This window comes from Drosophila miranda, chromosome XR (genome assembly GCF_003369915.1).
Source record: "Drosophila miranda strain MSH22 chromosome XR, D.miranda_PacBio2.1, whole genome shotgun sequence".
In the NCBI taxonomy this organism is placed as follows: domain Eukaryota; kingdom Metazoa; phylum Arthropoda; class Insecta; order Diptera; family Drosophilidae; genus Drosophila; species Drosophila miranda.
This window is the reverse complement of record NC_046674.1, coordinates 21,943,338-21,969,620: the sequence shown is the minus strand read 5'-3', so window position 1 is coordinate 21,969,620 and position 26,283 is coordinate 21,943,338. Positions and strand designations below refer to the sequence as shown.

The following is a 26,283-nucleotide window of genomic DNA, read 5'->3' as shown; positions in this document are numbered from 1 at the left end:
CATACATACACACGAATATAAGGTATGCCTTCCCACAGCTCCCTGGAGCCCTGGGGATTACATGTAATCAGATATATATATATATATATTTGTACTAAATTCAGCACAAAAAACGTTTCCCAATAATAGTGAGGTGTGGTGAGGTGCACGGAGTACACACATTTGCACACAGACACATTTCAATATAATGTAATCATAAAAACAAAACAAAATATGTATGTAATTGTATCTAATATATGTATATCTCTCCTCTCCACATATGCACACCCCTGATTAGCTCTACATATTATGTATATATACGATATAAATATGCAATTATCGAGTTAGCCAGATAAACATATACTAATAGTACGTTTCGCAAGTAACATCAAAATTGTAAAGACTACCTTATTGAACTTAAAATTACTTAAACATTTGATAACGTGTAATAGAAATAAATGAATTCAACAATAAGTAACTGCAGTTAACACTTTTCATTGTACTATCTACTATCTACTACCCCATTTCCCGTTACCCATCCTCATAAGTACGTACATATGTATACAGTCCAACACGTCTGTTTCCATAAATGCCTTTGCAAGCTGCTTTCCACGTGTCGCTGCGCCTGCGCATGAACAACAAACATATTCAGAAACATACATAATAAAAAACACTCGGATGTGCATTAGCCTTTGTACAATGACCGCTCTCTCAAGTCCGATCCCAGTTCAACTCCAGTCCCACGTAATATTGTATAAGCTATCATTTTATAACTGATAATAACATTATTGAACAAATGTTTATTAAACCAAACGAAAACAAAGAAATCCTAAATATTAAAGCATGCAAACAATGAATGTAGGAAATTAAATGAGAATTAATAAAAACGAAAAGACAAAAACACTCGCACAAGTCCAAAAATTATTCTAGAATAGAAAGAGACAAAAATGAAAGAGACAAAAAGATGTACAAATCACACCACTACACCACACGGTCTGTAATTCCTGATATCATAGTTAGTATAACGTTGACGTGTCATGGCCCAAGCCGAAGATTATAACGCGAGGCTCCTTGCCAGGAAGGAGCAACCGAGGTGCGCTGCCGCATGCCGCGCGTCACTTGCGGTCGTGCAGGAAATATAGTTTTGAATTGAAAGAGCTAAGCAGACATCTAAATGACAAATATTAGTAGTATTCGTATTATTAAATTAAGAAGGGGACGACAAATTGGAATGACTCGTGCACGGAATAATTCAATCTGAAACCCGGCAGGCATAATTGTGTAGTGTCCTTGGATTGGATCTAATGGGAACTGATCCTGGTGATCAAGTTACGCATAAAAATCGCACTAAGCCTAGCTATAATGTTTTTCTCCCTAAAATGTATGTGAAATTGCAAGTTTTCTGCCCAAGATTTTAGTTTTCAAAATGTTTCATTTATTTGGAAGTTCTAAATTAATGAGACAAGGTTCGAGAACTATTCCCAAAAAGTTACCCGTAATATCAGTTTCGCAGATTATAATTTGTTAAAAAAAATAATAATTCATATGTATTTCTGCAGATAAACCTAGAATAAATATATGAAGTAATGATCGTACTCTGTTTATATAGTTAGTATATATATATATATATATATATCATTAGACATCAATCATTCAAATCATTTGTCCCACAGTCCCAGTTCGCGCATTTTCGTTTGAAAATAGCGCTCCAACGAATTGGCACAGCGATAGTACTCGGTTTCGGGGGAGTTGTAAAAGCGACAGTTTGAGAAAATGCGTGCCATGTCTGCCATGAACAGGCGACGTGTTTGATAGTAACCCTTCTTTAAACGTTCGCCCATCGTCTTAAGGTCCATGGGATACTTGATGTGGTCGTAATAGTCGGGCACTTCCGCAGCAGTCACTGGACGCAAAAAGGGCCAGGCCGTGGTATGCTGGCGGACTGATTGAAGGACAGACGCGAATGATGTGGCCAGTTTCTCTGGATCCGACGATTCCTCCAAGGGTCGGGCCGATCGAGCTGGGCGCATTTGTGGCTTCCAACCGATTTCCATGAGGCCAGGAATGGACTCGACCGGTATAGACCGAACCCCTTCCTTAAAGCAAGTTAAACCAGCTCTAACTTTCTGCACTTCATTGTGTCGCTGAGCAATGAGCTCTTTCAGAATTTCGCTTTGATTTCTGATCACTGAAAACAAAACAGTTTAAAAATATTCAAGATTAGTCAATTCTATTTACATACCCGCAATAAATTGCGTGTTTACAATGGTTGGATGCAGCTCGCAGTGCATCAAAGTGGCGCTATCGTATTCCTTTATATAGCCGGCATAGACGGGACGAGCCAGCTTAATGTCCTTGGAGAATCCTTGCTTCTTAAAATATCCGATGGCATCGCAATCGGCAAATGTGAGCAGATGCTTAATACCGCGCTGAATACTGTAATCCTTCAGATGGTTCATCAAATGGGTGCCATAACCCTTAACCTGCTCCGCCATGGTGACGGCACAGAACACGATTTCTGTGAATCCCTGCGATGGAAACGGACGGAAGCATATGCCACCGATTGGCTGGCTTTCCTTGATGAGGGCAAGGGTTTTGTGCTTTGTGTCGAACACTAGCTGGCTTATATACTCGCGGGGCATTTCGGGAAGTTGGTAGGCAAAGACAAGCTGCAGACCGAAGAGCCACAGGACTGTCTGCTTATCCACTGGCTTCGTTAGGGAGTTGCCCACCACATGGAACTCAATGGCGCGCTTCTGCTCCTCGGCCTTGACGTTCTCATCCCGTGACACATTGACAGGGAAGAGAATTTCCGACTTGTTTGTTGTTTTCGACTCGGACACCGATTTCATGGCACGCATTACCACATCTGTAGGAAGATCGTCCAAGTTCTCACTGGCAGAAATTGGTCAGAATTAGGATTACCAGGACAAGATGAATGTAACAAACCTGATGGGGCGCTCGAGCGTTTCCTTTTTGGGTCTCTTGTGAAGTGGTTCCCCCACGCTTGAGCGTTTATTGCTGCCAATGGCAGCTGCACCGCCACCAGTTGCTGGTGGGGCCGCCGCTTCCTGATTGCGCTTCCGTTGCTGGATGACAAATGAATTGGGTGGACGATAGTTGGGATCCCATATGGGGGAGTCATCTTTCAAAAGCTCTGCTCGCAGCGCCTCAAGAAACTTTGGCATTTGCGTTATAATGGACCGCTTGTCTTCCGGAAAGCGATCTCGTTCCAAAATGCACTTCTTCTTTAGCTGCTGCGACATGTACTGGAACACGGTGCGCAGAAGGGTGCGTCCGAACACCAGCGAGGTCTCGAACTGGCGCAAAGAATTGCAAAAAGCAGGAACATGACAGAAGACAAGCCAGCGGGTATAGTTGATCTTATAGTTGGACGCATCCTCATGGGTTAGTTCGCCGCGCCTCGTTGACGGCGACTCGAAATTGTAGTGGTTGAGAAAGTTTAAAAACGTTTTTGCCACCTCAGTCATTGTTTGTAGCTCAGTCGGGTTAAGGTGCTGGTATTTGTAGAAGACCAGGGACAAAACTGCCTTTGTAATGCATGGCGACTCGAAAGGGGGATCACCCAAGGGGCCACGAATGACAGCTTGCTGGCGCGTCAGGACGCACTGACGCAACAGGCGGAACAGATACAAGTATACCTTTTTGGTATCCTCATCTTCCACTCGCTGCATGGACATGAACAGATTTTCCATATCAATAATGGCACCCAGAAGCTCGTCCATGCTGGAGCTGGTTATATTGTCCAAGTGGGCGATGTGCGTTCGCAGGGAATGACGGCAGCTGGAGTTGCGACATTCCTCGTTGAATTCTGGACAGTAAGACGACTCCACATCACGATGCCTGTTCTCCTGAGGTGTTTTCCATCCAGTGCAACGGCAGCCTTCAGCCTGGCAGGCCGAGTACATCGACAGCTTGGCCACCTTCTGGGGCAGGGGCAGGTTGAATACCTTTTGCTTTCGCTGCTGGATGCGCTGCAAGCTGTTCTGGCGGGTGCCCTCTTGTGCGGGCGCACCGCCGCTTACCCCAGCGCTACCATTGGTGTTGCTGCCTTGGCCCTGGTTCGCTGAAGACGCTGCGCCATTCGCAGACTGCTGCTGCTGTTGCGCCGCAGCATTTCCGCTGTTACTCCCATCAATTGGTTGACTTTTTAGCGTTACTGAGGGACCACCAGACATTCCACTTGATCAAAAAACTGCAAATTGCAAATTGCAATTGAATTCTATTTTTAATTTCACAAGCTGTGAAAATTATTACGAGGGATGGCGTTATCTTCGGCCCTAGATTTACTCAGGGATGGAGAAAACACAATTAATTTTAAAAGCCCGTATATGAATAGTGTGACTGAATTGAGCACTGTGTTAAACTAAAGACTAATGTTTTATTAAATATACTGAAATAGTCAAAATAAAATAATAAATAAGTAAAATAATAAAGTGTCGATTTCCAAGTTGGACTCCAAAAATGCACTATCGATAGTATCGATTATTTAAAAGAGGAGAGCTAAATTTTTTGATTTAATTTATTTATGAAATTGTCGCTCGATGGCCGCAAACTTAAGTATATCTGATATCGAGGACCGGGTTGATAATTTCATTATTCGAAAGCCCACACATGGGCCAAAGTCAAAGGACGATTCAAAGGAGGGGCCGTTAATCCACGAGAACATTCCGCTGGTATTAAAGGACATACTACAGGTATCAAGAGACGGGGAACGAGAAGCCGTGTTCACCGTTTCCATTAACAAGGCCCCATGCCACTTTCGTACTTGCATTGTGTACGCCTTTGTAGCCGGAGAATGCCCGCACCATAAATCATATCGCAGATACATTCTCGACGACAGCACTGCATCGCTGGAAGCAAGCATTGCTACCAAGCCATGGAAGAGGACGACGATTGCAGCTCTCCATAATGAGGCGGCACTGCTCTCAAATGAGGAAAGCTACAAACAAATATCTGAAAGCATGATGCGGCTTCTGTCTGCATCGTTGGAATATGTAGACCCCTCTGCCATACGGAGAGGACATAGTGTTTTGCTGCATTGTCGTCCAAATTTCTTTAGAGGGAACATAAGCTTGGAGGCCTCTTCCTTTTTCATAGACAAAGGTAAACCACGCAAGCTTGAAATTGCTTTTGCGGATCATTACATTGATTGGCACAAAAGCTACAAAATTTAAAAATAGTGTGATAGCTCCTTTTGTATTGAATTTTTACTCAATAAAAAAAGCATGTATTAAATATAGAGAAATATAAAATTTTTAGGTTGTTTTTGCTCGAATGGCGGCACGTTTGCCGGTGACAGCCTGGAAACCTGATTTGATACTGGCCACAGAGCATCTAGAACCGCAGGATTCGCACTGGAGGAAGAACAGGCGTGTGTCTTTCTGCAATATTGTCTCGGGGGAACGGCAGGTGTGACACGTCACGTATTCCTTAATGTAGCGACGCAGTACGTTTTCGATCTGTTTGGGCTGGAAGCGACCCTTTATAATGAGCTGCTGGTTACCGTCCATAGAGCCGCTTGTACCCAACTCGGCCAGTAAAAAGTCAAGCAGATGCTTGGGCATACGATGCAGCGTCTTTGCAATGTCCATGAAATTGGCGAAAGAGGTTTTCTTTGTGCCCACGCGCAACACCTGAGGAGGTCGCATGACAAATTTAGGCTTACGTCCAGCAGCCATGTCGGGATTTTTGTCAAGGATTATTTCGAACACACGCTTTAGCAATTCGTCATAAGTATAGTCTCGATCGGAACCTGCCCACGTCGAACTGTTGTCTTCCGCTTTTGAAATATAAAGTTCAACTTTAGTCCGTGATCAAAATGGGACTAAAAAACTGATGACATACCATTTTCCTTGTCGTCGCCCTTATCATCATCCATTTTGTCGGCGAACAACTCATCCAAGTCCTTCTTCTTGCTCTTTTTCTTCTTTTTAGCCATGGAGAAGTCCATGTCCAAGTTGATTTCCTCTTCCTCGGGCTCCTCCGTGAGCACAATATCGTCGGAGCCAAACGTTGGCACAGCGGCCTCGATTTCATCCATATTGAATGGCTTCTTCTTCTTTTTCTTCTTTTTACCAAAGCTTTCCAGATCTAAATTATCTTCCAGCTCGGGCTCCCCGGCCTCGATCGAGCCATCATCCTGGGGCTCCTCTTTCTTTCCTTCATCATCGAGACCCAATGCCGCATCTAAGTCGAAGGTGGTCTTCTTCTTCTTCTTCTTTTTCAACAAAGTGGGATCAAAACCCTAAATAAAATGAAATAATTCCATGAATAATTATTTATTAACATAACCTCAACCATTGTTCGCAGAATTCACACGCAAATACGTAAATCTGCGTGCATCGGGTGTGCACATGTATACATCACACATATGCCTGTGCGTTTACCCAAGAATCGTTAGTACAATGCATCTTTCTACTGCATTAACAATACTTACGTCTTCCGCGTCCATTGCTCTTATAGGTGTAGTTAAACTTAGTTTTAAACTTGTATAAACTTTTAATTTACTTAATAAATGGAAATTGCATCAGAAAAATTGACAGCACGGCAAATTTAGAGATGCTAAAGATAGTATATCGATATATAATTTTGGTTTGATGGTATATTTGTGGGCGATAGTTTGGCCTGCCAAAAGTATAAATATGGAGATTTTAGTGGTATATTTGAAAACCGGAATAACTTTTCTGAATTTGGAACAAATGTATACTGGTTTTATTTTGTTTCAAGTCCTTAGATTATAAACGGGCTACTTTTGTTTCTTTTTATCGATCTACAGGGATCTCAAAAAAAATATCGGTACATTTGTGCGATAAGCTGAACTACTTGACGTTTCATTTTAAAAATAACAATGTTATAGCCGAATTTAATTTTTTGTTTTTAAATAACAATCACAACTATGGTTAAAAATACCATTTTTTGGGGCATAATTTTAAAAATAAGCGTAGAGACCCGAAAATGTATGTCTTCCTCCAATACACCTCGCACTGTATCTGGTCCGTCTCGTTCAAGTTCTCTCATTGACTTGGATCATGCCATTATTTATACACTATCTTTAAGTATAAAATTATTTGTTCTTTGATTTTTTGACATCCAAATGATTTTGAATGCCTCTAAAATTTCCATGTCGTAAAGAAATTTCAAGCTCCTCAAATGTGACACCAGTAACAACAAAACAAATATTGCCAAAATAAATAGATTTTTATATTAATCGGGTATATAGCTCTTTAGTATAAAAAAAGACAGTGAAGGTTACACATATAGTACCATATATAAATGCACTTGAAAGTTATTGTCAGACAACTTTTACAACTGAACGTACAAAAGTAGAGATTGGACAATTTAAAAAGAAGCACGGAAAAATATTGCTTTTTGATTCGGCGTGATCAATTCGTTTATAGGTGTGCACTGCCTGGTTTTGTCAGCTCCGGTCCGACTCCACCTGCCAGTCTTTGAACGAGTACTCCCACTTCGTAGGCCAAGTTCTCTGTGTCCTGGAATTAAAGTGAAATATGTGGGTAATATACTAAAAAAAGAATGATTTGATTGTTTAATATGTACCTCTTTAGTTGCAGCCTCTGCATATACTCGTACTATGTCCTCTGTGCCGGAAGGCCGCACAAAGGCGCGTCCACGTTTGTAGTTCGATACCACATTTTCTATCTCCGTTTGCAGACCCTCTGGCTTGACACAAACTCTTTCCGCATTTGTGGTTTCGATGACATTTCTATCCTGGACTTTAATTTTCAACTGTCGGTTTGGCAGGTCATTGTAGGTAGATATCCAGTCTTTAACATCCCAGCCTTTGTGGTTCAGAATCGTCTCCACAAGCAACATATCTGAGATGGCATCCCCAACAGTTTCGTTAATGAGATCAATCAGGAGCAGCAAGGTCTTGGCACTAGCCTTCGTTTCAGAAGCTGTCGCAATCGCGGCCTTCGCGTGGTCGCTGAACACAATTGTTCCGTGGCCATTTGCCTCAAAGTATACGCCGATGTCGTATTCAAGGGCTTTGTGGTGCAGGTGCTTAACACCAGTTGGGACACAAGAAACAGGGAATTTCAAATCGTTGACTATGTAATCGGTGGACGCCCCATTTGCGTACGCAGTTTGGACCAGGCCCAAACGCAGATCTATCTCGCTCCGCGTTACCAAGTCCATTAGGTATCCGGCGACTAGCGTGGCAATGCGGTCCCCGTCCAGCAGTTGGAACTCTCCCTTTTCGTTGGTGAAGAAGTAAACCACTCGGTCGGCATCGCCATCCACGCTGACACAACGCGTGAAAGGTTCCACAACCGGCATGGATATGGGCGGCCGCTGTAGTACTTTGACGTAGTCGGCTCCACACTCGTCGTTGATCTTGCCAGGTCCTATGCCTTGGTTTATAACAGATATGTTTAACGACTTATTCATACGCTTAATAAACTGCAACATTTTTCTAGCACCGACTCCATTTGCACCATCGAAGACCACGTTGTTCTTATAGTTTCCGTTCTCTAGCTGACCGTTTCGTAGCAGCTCGAAGGCCTTAATAAGTTTCTCATAGTATCCTTCTTCCGTTGGCTTTCCGTACGTCTCCTTAGTGTTTGCGGCCACCACAAAGAAATGGAGCATGGGTGTGGTCACTATTCCGAATTCCCTAACGTTGCCTTTCAGGGCTATCACTCCGTCTGCCACCGCCTTCAATAAGCGCGGGCTGTGGTACCGATTGTCCATGCCGACGAACACATGGGAGCTCGACGTGATGTCGATACTATTGTCCTTAATAATTTTCGCTACATGCTGCTCCAAGTCCTGGTCGCTTACATTGACCAGATCCGTCGCTATGGACTCCCAGCTGGCATCTAACATTTCCCCTTTGGGGTCGACTAGCTTCACTCCATTATCCGGTTCCGGATTGTGCGAGGCAGTGATCATTACGCCGATGACTGCACCGCCGCGAAATCGAGAACGTAACGTGGCAAGCACTCCCATCCGGAACATGACGCTATCTAAGAATTCGGCCCTGCAATGTAAATAAAAGATAAATCAGTATACTTTTATGAACTTGCGCGGCGTTGATGGTTATCATTTTCATTGAAGTGTATCTGCCTGGGACTCCTTATAGAACAATACACTCACGCTGATTAAGATATCGTGCTTTCCTTGAAGTGACATCTCATACAAGCCCCTATCTTGAATCCTTAGTTCAATGCCTAAATATATCTATTAATATAGTACTTGTGTACAAAGGAAAGGTAATGAGTGTACATGCCAGAAAGGGCATGTCCATTGATAAAAGGTGGAAAGCATCTAAAAATAAATAGGAATTTCAACAACATGGTGCAAGCGCATTACTTATCTTCCGCCAGTCAGACACGACCATCTGCGTACATATTTACTCGAATCTACGTATATGTATGCATACAAATACATTCATTGCTTAATTAATACATAAGATGTATGCATTTCATTTGGGTTTTGTGATTTTGGTAGTCTGTTAATCATAGCATACATAATATAACTTACTTGCCGCGAAACCCAGCTGTTCCATACTGAATGTACTCCGTGGAAAGTTTGGGGTACATTTCCCTGGCAAAGGCGTACACAGTTCGCAGATTGATCGACATTCTCTAGCCTTGAGCGAGTTCCAAATGGTCCAAAGTAGGGTGGCACCCAAAATCTCTTTAAATACTTATACACAGATTACGCTAACCGGTCGAGAAACAGCTTTCGAGTTTCACTTTTCGAGGAACACAAACGCGTGCCACCCAGTGTAACCGCGGTTTTATCTATTTAACCAAATATGGAATACCGTCATATTCATCGATTTTGGTATTCGGTTGAATACTGTTAGCTAGCTGGAAGCCTGAGCACTACAAATATAATTTTATCCGACAATATAATTAATTTTATACATTAATGGTTTATTCTAATAACTCGTCTTCATTGGTTTGTTCATAAAATAAGGTTTAAGCTAAAAAGGTCAATACAAATTTCCACTAAATTAGATTGTTTGCATGCTTGCTACACGTTAACTACACTCTTACTACACAGTTGCTACATGTTAACTACAAATTTATGTAATTATCAGCAGCGACACCTGAAGGGGAAATGTTGAAGTTCGCTTAAAATACTACAAAATACTAGAAAATATTACAAAATACTCACAAATGGAATACAATGTATAAAAGTATCCCTTAGAACCATTGAAAAATACTGGAAAATACTAAAAAAAGTAATGGTAAAAAATACCGTCGACCCTCAGAAATACGCCATCTATTTACATGAACATTCCATAACATCATGCCGACACCCAAATGACGTCACCATTGACTCGTCGTTAATTTGAATTCTGGTGCCGTGCTGATACGAAATTGGGATAAATGATTTTGATATGCATACTTTGGGTAGGAGTGTGGAGTTTAATTCGATGAATAGATATATAGAAAACCAAGGAAGATGGTTGGTTTATTTATTTATTAAATATACTAATTTGTAAAACTTTGTAAAATCCTGTTGTTCCTTCGTTAATAATTTCTTCGGAACAGTTTGTCATAGGTACAAAAAAATGGACGGACTTAGTTGCTCTGTACAAATGCTATGTACATTAAACGTACTGCATTTTCAGTATAGTTCGAGGCACTTTGTAAAAATAATATGACCTTTGTGGACTACAAAAGCGATCTCATAGTGGTCTACTATCTATAATTGGGAATGTAAAAATGTTGATATGTTGCCTTGTCTGTTTGTGCTAGAGATTATTGTACTTCGAGTCTACGTAGATGTTTAGACTGGCAGTGTGTCGCATTTAGAGCATTATAGCTATTGCACTCGAAATTAGCAGACCTATGGAAAGGGCCACTTGAGAGGCACCCGCATAACAGTCGGTTATGCGACGAGCCCTCATATAATCACTGCCCAAATAGGAATCGTAGGTTCGTTTGTTCCGCGGAATGACCTGTAGTTGCCGAGTGGCATCCTGAAAGATCAGGTCGTAGTGTCCGATCGGAGATGAGAACATGCTGAAACTAAAAGCATCCACATCCTTTCTGCCGTAAAGTTGCTGGGCATAGGTCAACAGGTTGATGTACGCATTTAACTGGGTTTCGTTGTAGTTGACTCCACCGCGCGTTACCACGGCATTGGCCTTTACCTTGCCCAAATTGCAGCGCTTGTACTCCTGTATTTCGGCGCGGGTGCCATCCGTACACAAGAGCTCGAAGTCGTCGTTCAGTGCATTGCGTGCCCACCACTCCTTCCGTTTGCCGCCCGTGCTCTCCATCACAGTGGTGTGCTTCATGAAGGCCACATGACCGCCGCCTTCCACCAGGCATCGGAATGCACCGGTATGGCCATAATAGTCCTCTGACGCATCACGTCGGCAGTATCTGTAGCTAGTTCCGTGGCACAGGTCGCACATGCTGTCATACGGCACTCCGGTGTTATATTCGCTGCTAATGGCACCGGGGACGCAGGACTTTGTGAAGTACTCCGCAGCAGCGCGTACAGAGTCACAGCCGTATGGCCGAATCCAGCCGTTTGAGATGAACAGGGCCATGGGATACGTCCAGCCGGCGGCTGTGTTAATGCCCGTGTGGCAAGTATTCTTGCCCTTCAGGTAAGTGAGCTCCGTATCTGGATCCTCCTCCTTGGCGACAGCCACCACGTAGTAGTACGGCTCCCCCAGATTGTAGACCTCCGACATGAATGGTATCAAATCGTAGTTCAGGCCTCCAGTGTAGACATCTCCGGCATCGAACACAGCAATGTCAGCCTTGCCAGACTGAATGAACTGCATGCAATTGATGTGCGAGTGCATTTTCTTGCAAATGAGCTCGGGCTTCAAGATCTGGGCTTTAAGGGCAGTCTGTAAAGGTTTAATTTAATTAGAAATAGATTGTTGCATCGCTGTTCAGAAATCTCTCTATTACTCACCCTCATTTTAATGCACTTTTCAAGCTCCTGTTCGGAAGTCACGCAAAGGGTCATCGCTGGAATTGGGCATTCCCTTATGCCATATATATAATTGATGGAGCTCTGCAGATACTTTGTGAAGGACTGATCATCTTCGGGTATAAGCGTAAGAGCCCGGCTTGAGTCCTGGAACAGCAGATTGGTTTTCCCGTATCTTTTGGAATCGAAAATGCGGAACTTTTCATAGAGAATCGACCCGTTGTTGCGGTCTGGGGTGTTTCCATCCGAAGAGAAGCTGCTATCCAGACGTTCGTTGCGGAAATTCGAGTTATCAAGACGATCGTAGGGATTCTGATTTCGGCTATAGGCATTGCTTGGGTCATATTGATTGCCGAACTGATCATAGGCGTTGCTGCGACCTTGCTCATTATTGAACTTGTTCTGCTCATAGTTGGTAAACCCGGCTCCTCCCTGGTTGTTGGGAGTTGTTTCACGAAGCCCGTCCGAGTACAGCTCAGAAATGCGTTTCAAAAACAACTGATACTGCTTTCTGTCACTGAAGCTGCGCGCCGAAGAAGTTACAATGGCATCGGCTGGCACTTGGCCCCAATTGCATTGGCGGTAGTCGTTAATGGGAACTCGACGACCATCCCGGCAAAGCAGTTCGAAACTGTCCGGGGACAAGTTTTCTGAAAATAAATATATTATGCTAACGAGGCATCCCTTTTCATGGCAAATAAAACTACTCACTGAATTCTGGGGTCTGCAGCATTTCACCAACTGTCGAGTGACGCAAAAAGGCAACGTCACCGGCTTCCAGGAGACATCTAAATGCTCCTTCGTATCCGAAATAGGGATCTGCCGACGAACAGCGGCCACCGGGGATCTTGCCAGTGCAAAGGGTACAAAGTCTGCAAGGAATTTTTGTTGTTTTCTCTAAAAATCTCTAAAAATTCCTTTAATTGCACTTACTTGTCGGAGTTGTCTCCAATGGGATTGTATTTGTCAGTCAGAGAGTAGACGGCACACGACCTGTTGAAGTAGTTGGCAGCAGTTTTTACTTGATTGTTGCAATCCACAACTTCCATTCCACCTTCTTTTTGGAGCTACAAATAAGTCCATCATGAGAGTCCACCCAAGAAAGGCAAGGCAATTAATCTAGTTCCTACCGTGTGTATTGGCACAATCCATCCGGCCAAGCTTCCAACCCACGGGAAGCATGCCCGCTTATTGCGAAGACCATGCAGACTAGTAACATCGGAAAGTGCACCCTTCTTGATCACCGCCACGGACTGATACTCTTGAAAGCCGCCCTCCAATTTTTCCTGCATTATGGGAATCAGGGAGTTGTAGCGTCCAGCTGTGAAGACATCGCCGGCGTCCAGTGAAGTAATGTGGGCCTTCTCACGATCGATGTGGTGGATACACTCGTCAGCGCTATATGCCTTGAAGCATGTTAAATTCAGAAACGCTTCATCAAAGAGTGCGCGGTCACGTTCTATGGCAACAGTTAGGTTTAGGCACTTGTACTGCTCCTCCATACTTTTCGTGCACCAAATAACTTGGCTTGTTCTATGCTCATTGTAGTGATGTTGTGCTGACAGAAAATAAATAATAGTTTTATTGGATAGTATTGTTTTAGTGCTACGCTGGTGACGAACGAGCAACGCCCAAAGGTATCACGGCCTAAATCTCCATCCTAAACCTTTCTTACCGTAAGTGACGGTTAAACAAAGAACGCTGACTAGAGCCACACAAACTGGGGCTCTAACCATCTTAATTATATTTAAGCAAACAAATTAAACACACAATCTAAAACAGATATTACAAAATTGACACACCCAAGCCTAGCTCCAACAAAAAATATACCAGTGTGACCGTCAGAAATGTATCGAAGCATACCGTCTCATTTGAAAAATATACCGCCATAAGTCCGCGGTCCCACTGCAACCCAGTTGCGTTTGGCATTTTTTAGCATCTTTCGGCACAACACAGGTGTTTTTTGTTTTGTAACAAATTTCGCGATTTTATTTTGACGTATCAATTGTTTAAGATAAAATGGCAGCTCTACGTGGATGGAAATTCGTTGGCTTCGTATCCTGCATTGTGGGAGCCATTGGGATAGCGGTGTATCCTGTTATACTGGACCCAATGCTCAATACGGAGAAGTACAAGTCGCTCCAGGAGTACAGCAAAATAAAAAGAGATGAGCTGCAACATACTATCAAAAGAAAGGACTGAAAGGGAAAGATGTATTTAAAAATGCTGTGCCATGTAATTGGCATGCGGATTAGGCATAAAACAAGATGTACATTTTGTAGTTTCCAAACAACCAAAAACACAAAAACTATTTGTTATCGATAAATATAATTTACCTAATGTTCGTATAATTTATGCAATTAAGGTACTCAGATATTATTTGATAATGTACAATAATAACCCGGATAACTTCCGCGCAAAAGTTAAAATATATTATAACTTTAAATATTTGGCGCAATCCTTGCTTTAAATGGAAAAATATCGGCGTGTAGATGCACCAAGCTTTTGCCTTTGGAAATCTGGAAAAGCTTTAGGGTATTTCTCATAGATTCGTTGCCGCGTACAAGTTGTTTTTGTTATTCTTTATCAGCGTCATACGTGGTGTTTGCATTTTAGATATTATATGGTAAAATTAGCCGAGCAACCAAGATGAGCACGGAAACCCTCAGCCGCGATGAAATTCTTCTACTGTTCGATGTGGATGGTACGCTCACAATGCCCCGGTCGGTGGTGCAGCCGGAATTTGAAGAGTTCCTCTACGCAGAGGTGAAACCTCGGGCGACGATTGGAATTGTTGGCGGGTCTGATCTGGAGAAAATGCTCGAGCAGCTTAGCGGCAAGAAGATTCTTACGAAATTCGATTTTATATTCCCCGAGAACGGGCTGGTGCAAATCGAAGGTGGCGCCGAAGTTGGAAAGCAAAACATAATCCAGCATTTGGGAGAGCCAGTGCTAAAGCGATTCATAAACTATGTTCTTCGATATCTATCCGAGCTAGATGTTCCCATTAAACGTGGTACGTTCATTGAATTCCGTAATGGAATGATGAACGTCTGCCCAATCGGTCGGCAGTGCACTCGAGAGGAGAGGAACATGTTTGCCCTATATGACATCGAACATAAGATCCGGGAGAAGATGATCGCCGCGCTTAAAAAGGAGTTCGCCGATGTGGACCTCACCTACAGCATTGGCGGACAAATCAGTTTCGATGTTTTTCCCCATGGCTGGGACAAAACGTATTGCCTTCGACACATTGAAGCCCATTATAAATATAAGGAAATACATTTCTTCGGTGACAAGACGGAACCGGGTGGCAACGACTATGAAATTTATACCGACCCACGAATTATTGGGCACAAGGTGAACACTCCACACGATACAAAGCGTATACTGACAGAGATTCTGAAACTATAAACACATCTGCAGATCGCTTATAAGTTAAGCAAATATTGATCAATATTCCATTGTATATATGTATGATTAAATCAAAAGTTGAAATATAGTGGTGACACTATGGATCTATTTATTTAGTTAGTGTCCATGTCAGAGCTGCTGGAGCTATCCTCATCACTCCCGCTGGTCTCCTCATCGGAGCTGCTGCTATCGCTGTCGACCCAATCGTGTGCCTTAAAATTATTTGGGATTAAGACTTTCCACTCCAGCTTGTGCAGGTCTAGAGCATAGAAGTCATTGAATGTCATCTGCTTGGCGTCTTCTTCAAACAGTCCCCCAAAGACGTACAATGTGCCCTTGCACACACAAAGTCCAGGATTCATCCGCGGCGATGGCACAGATGTGGCACGCTGTGGCTTGTTACCAAAGAGGCTGGGTATGGCAGATGTGTAGGGTGTTGTGCCACTGGTACTGGGTCCACCAACTGTGACGGTGAATATGCCATCGGTAGTGGTCACAGGCCCTGCCGGAGCGGCCTTGCTTTCACCCATTTCGACATCAGTCGAGTCCTTTGCATTCTTTTTGGCAGCTGGACTGCTCTTTTCCAGGATTTCGAGCAAACGCCATGTTTGTGCAGTCAAGTCAAAGGCCAGTAAGTCGTCACTAAACTGTCCATGCACATCTTCGTCATCCTCATTGACATCCATTACGCCGCCAAAGCAATACGCTTTGCCATTTGCAGCGACAGTGCAGCCAACACTACTCCGCGGCTTGGGTCGATAGCCTCCGGGTTTGACGGCGATCCATTTGTATTTATTATCACCATCTCCGCTGTTTTCTAGGACCACGAAAGGTTAAGATGGGTGTACATGATTAAGTAGGGTTTAATATCTTACTATCTTGAGTCAGGGCAAACATATCGGTGTGAGTGACGCCCCGATCGATGTCCTTCTTCATTGACGCTCTCGAGTAGCCACCCCAGACGAAAACTTTACCATCCGGAGCCGCAGCAATGCAGCATCCGGATCTAACGTGCGGAATGGTGGGGCCGCCTATTTCTACCTTTAACCATTGGTAGGTCTCAAGGGAGAAAACGTGGACATCGTTGAAGTAATTGTATGACTGGTTGTTATCGTGAAAGCCACCGAAAATAAACAAACGCTTCTTTGAAGCCGTCATTCGATGGCCACTCCTGGCACTTGGTCCATTGGGTGCCGAAAGTTTTTCCCATTTTCGCGTCTTGAGACTGAATTTCCATAGGTCTCTATAGTGATGGAACTGCAGCTGGGATGGACTTGCGTGCTCCCCACCAAACATCTATAAATATTTGTATTACGATCAACTGTTTTGGATTAATTAAAGGCTGTGGACATACCCACAATTCTCCACCGTTGCTTGCCAGAGAAACCATTTGATGGCCGCTTCGTGGGGTCGGTCCGCCAGGAGAGCGCAGTGCCTTCCACTCGTTTGCTTTTATGTTGTAGAAAAGCAAGTCATTATACACACTGATGTTGGCTCCATTATAGAGCTCTCCTCCAAACATAATTAATTCCTCCTTCTCGGGATGCGCCACCAAGGTAAAGTTGGACCGAGGACTGGGCGGCGGACAGACTTCTTCAGTAATGCCATCTAGCCGGCCTTCCTTCACCTCCAGCATATGGATGATATCAGTAATGTTGGCCTGAAGGAAAATGTGAATAGGCATTAAAGGCTTCTTTCAGATTTAGTTAGTTCATACTTCTCCGAGTTTTTCCAGCATTTTCTTCTGCTTGGCAGCATTTTTCTTGTCCGTTTTCATTGCAGTTTTCTCGGCACCCTTGCCTTTCTTCTTATTTTTGTCCTTTTTACCCATTTTAGTTAGTTTAAACTTTAAAGAATTGAATAAAAACAACTTTGGCCGCACGTGTAAATTGATAGAAATTATCGGTATATCGATCGAATTTGTGAGAAATACCTTAACGCGTTTTTAAAAGTAATCGTTCACGCCAGAACGATACTTTTGAAAATATATAATCAAATTTGAAATCTATATAAATCTATAAAATCTATATAAACTCCAGGCCTATGTAGGTTACATTACAAAGAGTGTAAAATAGATAAGTTTATTGATTTTATCGTCAATTTTGCATTAATTTTACAAGATTATACAAAAAAAAATACATCATAATTGTTATGTACTTATGATTGTGATGGATTGTTGCCCACAGCAGCTAGATGGCTAACGGACCAGCTTGAATCGAATCCACAGGCAGAATCTGAATCGGAATCGGCTGTGAAGGACGTGTGATCCATGCCTTTAGGAGCACGAACCTGATTCGGAGTGGTGGGCATGCTGCTGTAGCCGCTGTTCAGATTCGAGCTTGAGTTGGATGAGCAAATGGAGTCCCGAGGCGAGTTCGTTGCATTGGACGCATACGATGACCTTTTCGAGGACTTATTCCGCTTGGTTTCTACTGACTTCGGTGGTGGCATTAGGTCTTCTGTACGTTGTGTTATATTGTCAGCAGAGCCCCACGACTTGTGCACAACGTCATAGATGTTTCGGTTATTTGGAACACTCGCCCTCGAACCCGGTATCGAGTTCGTGCCGTACGGTGTGGTCGCTACTCTCTGATTCGGATGGCGACTCCGTGTCGTACCAACGTGGTGATGATGACGCTGATGAGCGTGTTGGTGAGATCGCTGGTGAGATCGCTGGTGAGGGCGATTTGCTGTTGTGTCCCCGCCACTGCCATATCCCGTCGGAGCTACCCCACTGCCATTGCCCACTCCCAAGAAATTGCTGAAAGCCTCTGTTGTCTTCTTTACCCGGACATTCAGTGAACCAATCCGAAGGAATCCCAAATCTTTTTCGACTGCAAATCAAGCAAAATTTAATTATTTTCGACCATCGAATAATCATAATAATAATAGACCTACTTGTATGCTTTTTTCGTGCTTTGATTTCTGAAAATTAACCAAAAAGAAATATTTTAAATGATTGCTTGATAATTCGAAGAATCAAGTGAACAATATGCTGAAACATTTACATATAAAACAAATGCCATATAACTCTTATAGATGTATGTATGTATGGAGGTACATGTTGGATCAGGCGATGAGGAATAACATGGAAGAAATAATAAGGAAGAAAGGAAAACTTACCAATAGAAATGCAATCAGGCTTTGCAACTCAAAATGATTTCGAAAATAAAATTAAAATTAAGAAATAAAAAGATTTCAGCTACCAATCGGAAAAGGAGTATGCATACATATATATATTTACAGGCCGATAATTCAAAGCGGATTTATGCAAAGGCTAATAGCAAAAGCAATGGATATTTAATCAACATTAATAGTTGGATAATACTCAAGATCGTTAAAACTTTCAACCTGCCTCCAGGTACCGTTGAGTCCGCCGTTGAATCGCATCGCTTGAATCTCTACATACAGCAAAATTGAAAATAAAATAGAGGTTCCCATTGCATATTAATTACTAGCAGAAGAAGTCGAATATTCGAATATACGATACGTCTCGAGGTGTTTGTCAGTGATGTTTGGCATCAGTGTTTTTGTTTTTAACAAATAAGAAACTGTTAATCCGTTAAAAAGCGCATTCTCGTTGTGAATTAGTGTATGTTCAAGGATTAAACTATAGCTATCATTCAGATATAGTAAATTTTGATGTAGTTTATAAAATCTCTTGATGTGCAATTGAGATTTCTAGCAGAATTATAATTTTAAATGCAGCTACTCAATTTGTGTATATTTTATTATAATAAATAAACATGCGATTATTTATAAATGTGTATAAAAATTGATTACTTATGTTTAGTTACTCGGCACACCATTGCGATAGATTAGATTGGGCTTAAGTTTAACGCTAAGCCTAAGGCTTGTGGGAGTTTTATACATGAAGAAAATAATACAAACAAATAGATACAGTCATGCTGTGGCATTAATACACTGGTGTTGGCATGGGCTATACATATATCAACGAATTTGGCTATTCAATAGGCAAGCCTTGGTATTGGAAAGAGTAGAAAATAATACAATAGTATGAACCACAATGGGTCATCCTTTACCACCAATTGTTAAGAAGCATATTTGTGGTATGTAAAATAAAAATTCAAATACAAGCAATACTTAATCGCAATACCCTTTAGCTGGGCTGTTCTGGGTTAGTAACAATATCTTTGGCTTTGGTGGCGGACCGAAAGGTTTTACGGAGAAAGCTCTCTTTGCGCCGAGTGGAGGTGCCGGCCCGCACAAATCCAGGATTCATTTCACCCTGCACAACCTCACAGGGCACCAAATCGTCGTCAGGATTCGATTTGAACAAGATCGATTGCACTGATGGCTTCTTTGGGCGACGCTGTGACTGCCGCACCATCAGCGACTGGGAGCGCGCCACAGCGCCTCCACTCGCACCGCCTCCGCCACTGACGGTGGCATAAAGCAGCTGAGAGCGTTTCTTGCCGCGGGTTAGAACACTGCCCAGTGTACCGCCGGTGAGATCCCCAGCACCGTATGGAAACGTGTCAAAGTATTGGGCTCCGAGATGGTAATTGTTGTTCACCTCCGTATTGAGGAAATACTTTTGATACTCACTGCTGCACGTGGAGGCGGATACACTCGGTCGCTGGCGGCTATAGTCCAATGGCTTGTTGCCACTCCAATCCATAATGTCACGGTTGGCCTCTGCAATGGCATCGAATTGAATTAACCATTAAAAGATACAGTGAAAGATCATCGTATGGGTACTATCTTATATCTTATGGTCGTTGATTTACGGTTCATCAAATACGAATACTTACTGTAGACATTCCATAGTAATTCAAAGATATTATCTCTTCCAAACTGAGTTGCCAAATGAAGCGGTGTGTATCCCTACAAAGAAATAAATAAATTTAATTGCCAAAATTCTATATATTTAATTATTGATTCAGTATATTTTTCAACATTTTCCGGCTTGGGTTGAGAGAAGGAACTGGCTTTGTAGTAGGGTCTCCTACTGGGGAAAAATCCACTGGGAAACACAGGATATTGCCATTTGCGGTGAGTGTGTGTCTGTTGTTGTTGTTGTTGTAAAGAGCGTATCGAATCTTTTAAAATTGTGATTGACAATTCACTTTGTTTCTAGACGTGGATGTGACATTTTAATACATTCGAGTGAATTTAATTTCGCTGGAACAAAGCAGCGTTCAATTTAAAATTTTGTAAACTCGAATGCACACCAAAACACAGAGGAGAGCAGAGCTGAGCAGAGCGGAGTCGTGATGGAAGGAAGGAAGTGAAGGATTCGGAGGTGACAGAACGGTGTGGCACAATTGGATGTGCTCGTCATGATTTGTCACAGATTGCCTGGGGAAGGGTTACGTTGCGTTGCTACGATACGTTGCACGAAAGCACAGCTCTGTGACGCTGTGACATGTGACGCACATTCACGCGCAACCGGGGGTGGGGGGTGGAGGGGGGGGGGGGGGACAAGTCAATAAGTCGCAATCGGTTCGTACACATACTCGTATATTATTAAAATTGCTTCATCAGATTTACATTTCACTTACCCCATTCTAAAGTGTCAACAGTTTGGCGAACAGGGACCACATCAAATGAAATGAAATAAAAGAAAGAGTTGGCATAGATGAAGGGAGTTGGGATGTCCGGAATGGGAATTGGATAAGTACTCACCGTCTTGGCGTTTACATCCGCTTTATAGGTGCCGGCAATTAGTTTAACAACATCTTCGTTCCCATGCTTGGCAGCCCAGTGTAGAGCAGTCTAAGAAATATGTATATAATATCACATTTAGTGGGGGTATTAGGAGCTTAAGGAATCGATCCCCCACCCCCAAGACACACACACACACACACACACACAGTAGCAGAAGTAACTGTCGGTGTCGATGGCGGTGTCCCCAAACGCTAGTCATATGCCCCACTTCTGGAACTATTTGTTCCGCCATCAATTTACTTTGCAGGGCATCAGAGGACGAGGACTGAGGACCCTACCCGACCCGACCCAACAGCAGCCGCCGCCGCATCCCGAGATTAACCGATATAAATAAATTGGCCAGCCACCGCTGAATGCCTCTTGCCTCAATTATTTTCATGTTAACATAATAATTTAGTATGGCAAAACGATTTGGTTGGACGCGATAAGCCCCGTCCTGAACTGGAAGATCGCCACCACCACCACCACCAGCACCACTACCACCAACCACTGGGGCAGTGGCAGTGGCTGTGGCAGTGCAGCATGGAAGCAGAGTGCATGTTGATTTTCTATAGAATTGTTTGCCGCCGCGCCGCATTGCAGCCCACGTACATATCTCCCATGTGTTGACAATGAAGACGGTCACTTTTGAACAGCTACGACAAACGAGAGAGAAGAGAGCTACAGCTACCCGATCGGGCCGAACAAATAGAGTTTAAGTCAATTCCCATAGTCTGTGCTGTGCTGTGCTCTGCTCTGCTCTTCTCTGCTCTGCTGTGCTGCGATCGGTATGTAATTCTTTTCAAGGGAAATTTGTTTCGTGTCTCCCGTTTAAGATGCGGCTGCGATGTGCAGCCCCAGCCCCAGCCCCAGACCCAGTCCCGGACCCTGACGTAGTTATTGCTGTCGATGCATCTTAATCTGCCCGGCCTGGCATTTAATCTCGTCCATTGTCTTTTGCGAACCAATGATCACGGCCAGGAGCTGAAAGCTGGGAAGCCCGAAGTCCGAGGCCCGATGCTCGAAGATGGGAGCTCCGATCTGGGATCTGGGCAAGGTGAACGGCGGAATGTTGAATATAATTTGGTTATAGCCGATACCGAGGCTTCTTTCTAATCAATTAGCGAATGTTTTTTTATGTTAGTCCAGAGATAAGGGATTGCTTCAATTTGAACGGTTTGAATCGATTTCGCCCTTATTTTATGACTGATTTTTGCACAGCCAGATCTATTACAATCAATTAGATAAAAGTATGGATATGAGTTCATTTAATTATTAAAGCAGCACCGATTTGAGATCTGAGACGGGCATTGTCCGTTCAGTTCATTGGCGGATTATCGCCTTGTCGACAGGCAGATGTTAAAAAGCTTGCGACCGGTTTGGATTTACAAATCGTCTCACGCGCAGAGTTGCGCGGAGCGCGATTTTAGCCATTTCGGGAAGTTGGCCAGGCCGATACACACTCTCTGTCTGTCTGTCTCGAGCCCCTTTTTACATATGGCACGTTGTCCGTCTGCACGTTTAAATTTATTGTCCATTCCATTAATGGTGGCAAGGGACAGGAATTTTGTGTCTTTGAAAGTGAAATGCCATAAATTCTTGTGTCTCGTTCGGTTGTGGCATTGTATTGGCACCACCATAAGCAAACAGCACAGAACAGAACAGAACAGAACAGAACAGAACAGAACTGCACAGAACAGAACAGAGCGATCTGCTCTGGTCTGCTCTGCTCTCTGGAGGAGCAGTGCAAGTCCAAGATGAAGCTGGGGCTGTCGTGGAATCCCTACTCAGCAGTGGCTCTCGCACCCAGGGAGCGGTGGTGGAGGCCAACAGCAATGGCAACAGCAACATCAACAGCCCCATGGCTCACAAATTCCAGGAGCAGAGATTCCAATACTTAGTCGTGCGACATTTAGCCGTGTTCCCCGATCCGTTATTGCTTCATGATAATAAAAGGATGTCAGGAATACTTGAGACAGGCGGCTCAGGCTTGGCTCCGAAAGGTGTTTAAAGGGTCCGAATAACATCGGAACCCAACTAAACGACTACAACGACAGTAAGAGTATCGGATATCAGAGGATATTCTAATTTGGCAAGCGATAAAAGGTGACATTTTCGATGAAATAAGGAATTTGCTTGCTCATCGTTTACAGTCGCTATTTTACTTTTACTATGAAAACTAGTTCTTCAGTTTGGAAATATATTTTTCACTGAATTGAAACATCTTCGAATTTTGAGAGCAGTAAAAAGCGCAGCTAAAGCCGCGACTCTACATTTATACCCTTTACTCAGTCAGTATGGCTCCTCTCCGCCAGAGGGCGCACACAATGCACGGCAAAGAGTGTGTGAGAGAGAGATAGAAAAGGAGTAAGCGGCGTGGCCACGCCTTCTGGCTATAATAATAATCCGATCTCATCTAGATTCTAGAATCTGGTAAACATAGTCATTTTCTATAGTTCTGGGTTTTTAGTTGTTTCGTATCTTCAAAATTGTGGATGCCACAGATTTTCGTTTTTTTGTGGGGGCGGAAGACGGCGTGTCGGAAACTTGATTCAGTATGATATCACAGGAGTCTGGATACAAGCTTTCGTTGCTCTAGCTGTTAATGATTCTGGGGACTAATCGACTTGTTGCTGATCAAGAATATATATTCTTAATGCGGTCGAAAACGCTTCCTTCTGAGTATTACACACATCCATTCTCCGCACAAATCTAATATACCCCTTACTCTTTTTGAGTATTTCATTAGCAAGACTCGAGATGAGCTGCAATGTGCCAATGTCATGCACACGACATGTATTTTGGGCATTTTCTTTTGCACTTGTCGCTGATCAAGTGATGTCCGACAACGTTTAGAGATTATATAGATAGATGGCTGTCCCTTTTCATTTAATGATATGTAAAGTACGTATAGATATATTTCGATTTGTTGCAATAATAGTCAATACTTACATACTGAGATCCGATACGATCCAGTGGACACACATATAAAGAAAAGAACAGCAAAAGAAATAATAAGGATAAATAGGTGCAAATTCAGTACAATCTTTGGTGATAAATTGGCACACAAATTGGCAAAAGCAACACAAATTGGAGGCTGCTACTAATTTGCCTTGTAAACGGGGACAGGGCAATGTAATGCGGGAAAATTAAAGAATAAATATATACATATGTCTATAGTACGCATGGATCTGTATTCGAGTATATGCCCCGTTTTTTTTTTCCTTTAACAAGTTAATAACACATTGGCCAGCTTCAACGGCAATTACATCGTTCTTTTCTGGCAGATGGACACCGGGGCTCACGCCCTTACAGCAGCGGGCAAGGCTGGGAGTCGTGTGTATTGCCAGCGTCTCAAAAGTTGAGACCGCTTTCTGTGCGAAAATGTATGGCCCTAATGGTGCAAACTATGTATGATAATGAGGGTCCTGCGCGAGTCCTGCGCGAGTCCTGGAATGCGGGCTGGCTAGTGCGGATGTACGTACGTTTAGCGCCAAAAGTCGAGCGCGCCTGCAAGAGAGCAAGAGAGAGAGCGAGGTCTTCGGACATGACGGCCCTCGAAGGCGTTTTGATCGAAATTCGATATTGTGTTGATAAGCCAAGAATTGCCAGACCTGACAGACAGGACAGGACAGGACAGGACAGGACAGGACAGGACAGTGGGACAGACAGATAGACGGACCCTACCAACAAGGAAGGCTGTTTTAGCACGTTCAGGCGCTGTAACCCAGAAGCTGTCATTTTGATGAATCGCCAGGACACGAAAACTGTCATGTTGAACATGTCCGCTTTGGTTATAATTAAGACTCGCACTCGCATGTTCCTCTCCCGACTTGGCAGGCGTAATTGCAGTTGGATCAGAGCCACTGATCGGCGTGTAGGTAGGTCGTACCCGCGTACCCGTAAAGGCACAATAAAGCCACCTTTGCGCCCATTTAATTTCACTGAAGATCGCTGGCCAAATTAATTTATCATTATGGTGCCGCTTTCCTGACTCTTGTCAAGGCTGTCCACCGATACTGGAATAATGACGACAGCAGCAGCAGCAGCAGCACTCCACTCCACTCCACTCCACTCCACTCCACTCCACTCCACTCCAGTGGAACCCCAGATACTCGTACTATATACATTAATATATTACATTAATGAGAGTTTAATTTGTGTTTGTTTTCCCAAGTGCTGCCATTAGAATGTTCACGTATACTTACGCCCTGTTTCCGATTGTAGAACATCGTAGAAAATGCCAGTACATGAAAGTAAAGAATAATTAAAAAATGGTAAAAGTTGGTAAAGTGGGAATACTCGTACGGAATCAAATTAATCTTGGCAAGAAATTTGTCTATTTCTGGCATTTGCTGGAATCGGAATAATAAATATTCTTAGATCTGTATCGTGCCATATTTAACGCAAACGAGAACTTACTTAAGTATGAGTATTTTTTGGGGGGCTATTAAGCCCGAAAGGTGCGTGTGTTCCCAGAGCGATCAGGGATACAATCTCATTCGGGGACATGCATGTGAAACAGAAACAATTATTTTCTATTTATCATGCTGTGTGTGCTGTGTAATGGGGCTTCAAAATCAATACCAAATCGACAACAGAACAGGCGGCTAATTTCGAAAACAGTAGGCACACAATAAACTGGAAATGGACACTCATACACTCATACACTCATATACACTTGGTACTCGGCACTCGGTAATGACGGCCCAAAGTCTTTTCGTTCACAGCGCGGCCTTATCTGTCGCAAACAATCTAAATGATATATTAGGCGCAAAGCAAATAATGCTCTTTTTGTCGTCACCATGTCCTTTCTCTGTCGCTCCCGAGTTAAGTTCTCCAATTATGCGGATTATTAATTTAACTGGGTCGCTGCTGGCTGCTCGCTGCTGGCTGCTGCCTGGGACACCCCTCCGATCGGGGGCTAAGTGATGTTGTCGAACAGCCGCTGACCACTTGTCGTTTCACAAGTTGTCAAAACTTGTCATTTAACCGACAATGAGCCTCGTTGGCTTTAATCGTGGTTATTATGCGTGCGGCTGACTTGGGTCGCTCTGCCTCGCTCTCCCTGTCTCCCTGTGCCCCTGTGGCAGGCTCAAGGAATTATTAATGATGCCTGGAGTTAGCGCAGTGCGTCGACCGCGTCGGCAGGTGCTCCTGCTACTGCTCCTGGGTCTCCGGGCCATCCTCTCTTTCGAGTGTCTCTAATTAGCAGCGGAAGGAATATCAGACACACAAACACACACACACACACGCACAAACACA

General features: G+C 43.4%; 9 protein-coding genes across 9 annotated transcripts; 3 read left to right on the top strand and 6 right to left on the bottom strand.

The window, feature by feature from the left end:
* Positions 1-1,391: 1,391 nt before the first annotated feature.
* Positions 1,392-4,299, bottom strand: LOC108151368 (histone acetyltransferase KAT2A). The gene is made up of 3 exons (XM_017279929.2): positions 2,929-4,299; positions 2,222-2,874; positions 1,392-2,167 (listed from the first exon to the last, which is right to left on the bottom strand). Exons 1-3 carry the CDS (start codon positions 4,176-4,178, stop codon positions 1,638-1,640), a joined length of 2,433 nt encoding a protein of 810 aa, XP_017135418.1. The 5' UTR covers positions 4,179-4,299; the 3' UTR covers positions 1,392-1,637.
* A 158-nt stretch (positions 4,300-4,457) lies between these two features.
* LOC108151372 lies at positions 4,458-5,255 on the top strand. The gene has a single exon (XM_017279934.2). It carries the CDS (start codon positions 4,545-4,547, stop codon positions 5,175-5,177), a length of 633 nt encoding a protein of 210 aa, XP_017135423.1. The 5' UTR covers positions 4,458-4,544; the 3' UTR covers positions 5,178-5,255.
* Positions 5,196-6,576, bottom strand: LOC108151371 (eukaryotic translation initiation factor 2 subunit 2). The gene is made up of 3 exons (XM_017279933.2): positions 6,440-6,576; positions 5,848-6,247; positions 5,196-5,782 (listed from the first exon to the last, which is right to left on the bottom strand). The coding sequence occupies exons 1-3, from the start codon at positions 6,452-6,454 to the stop codon at positions 5,259-5,261; spliced, it is 939 nt and encodes a 312-aa protein (XP_017135422.1). The 5' UTR covers positions 6,455-6,576; the 3' UTR covers positions 5,196-5,258.
* Positions 6,577-7,179: 603 nt separating this feature from the next.
* On the bottom strand, positions 7,180-9,772 carry LOC108151370 (phosphoacetylglucosamine mutase). The gene is made up of 3 exons (XM_017279932.2): positions 9,508-9,772; positions 7,561-9,004; positions 7,180-7,493 (listed from the first exon to the last, which is right to left on the bottom strand). Exons 1-3 carry the CDS (start codon positions 9,606-9,608, stop codon positions 7,395-7,397), a joined length of 1,644 nt encoding a protein of 547 aa, XP_017135421.1. The 5' UTR covers positions 9,609-9,772; the 3' UTR covers positions 7,180-7,394.
* A 671-nt stretch (positions 9,773-10,443) lies between these two features.
* Positions 10,444-13,770, bottom strand: LOC108151508 (melanotransferrin). Its single transcript, XM_017280153.2, has 6 exons — positions 13,610-13,770; positions 13,065-13,492; positions 12,868-13,001; positions 12,646-12,806; positions 11,917-12,584; positions 10,444-11,848 (listed from the first exon to the last, which is right to left on the bottom strand). Exons 1-6 carry the CDS (start codon positions 13,668-13,670, stop codon positions 10,790-10,792), a joined length of 2,511 nt encoding a protein of 836 aa, XP_017135642.1. The 5' UTR covers positions 13,671-13,770; the 3' UTR covers positions 10,444-10,789.
* Positions 13,771-13,793: 23 nt separating this feature from the next.
* Positions 13,794-14,380, top strand: LOC108151514. The gene is made up of 2 exons (XM_017280158.2): positions 13,794-13,890; positions 13,949-14,380. The coding sequence occupies exon 2, from the start codon at positions 13,954-13,956 to the stop codon at positions 14,134-14,136; it is 183 nt and encodes a 60-aa protein (XP_017135647.1). The 5' UTR covers positions 13,794-13,890; positions 13,949-13,953; the 3' UTR covers positions 14,137-14,380.
* A 97-nt stretch (positions 14,381-14,477) lies between these two features.
* LOC108151513 (probable phosphomannomutase) lies at positions 14,478-15,436 on the top strand. The gene has a single exon (XM_017280157.2). The coding sequence runs from the start codon at positions 14,584-14,586 to the stop codon at positions 15,346-15,348; it is 765 nt and encodes a 254-aa protein (XP_017135646.1). The 5' UTR covers positions 14,478-14,583; the 3' UTR covers positions 15,349-15,436.
* LOC108151509 (kelch domain-containing protein 4) lies at positions 15,435-17,257 on the bottom strand. Its single transcript, XM_017280154.2, has 4 exons — positions 17,066-17,257; positions 16,703-17,008; positions 16,224-16,644; positions 15,435-16,165 (listed from the first exon to the last, which is right to left on the bottom strand). The coding sequence occupies exons 1-4, from the start codon at positions 17,177-17,179 to the stop codon at positions 15,462-15,464; spliced, it is 1,545 nt and encodes a 514-aa protein (XP_017135643.1). The 5' UTR covers positions 17,180-17,257; the 3' UTR covers positions 15,435-15,461.
* A 156-nt stretch (positions 17,258-17,413) lies between these two features.
* LOC108151510 lies at positions 17,414-25,265 on the bottom strand. Its single transcript, XM_017280155.2, has 8 exons — positions 25,227-25,265; positions 23,971-23,973; positions 20,998-21,087; positions 20,874-20,879; positions 20,124-20,196; positions 19,918-20,007; positions 18,247-18,273; positions 17,414-18,182 (listed from the first exon to the last, which is right to left on the bottom strand). The coding sequence occupies exons 1-8, from the start codon at positions 25,248-25,250 to the stop codon at positions 17,506-17,508; spliced, it is 990 nt and encodes a 329-aa protein (XP_017135644.1). The 5' UTR covers positions 25,251-25,265; the 3' UTR covers positions 17,414-17,505.
* Positions 25,266-26,283: the final 1,018 nt, after the last annotated feature.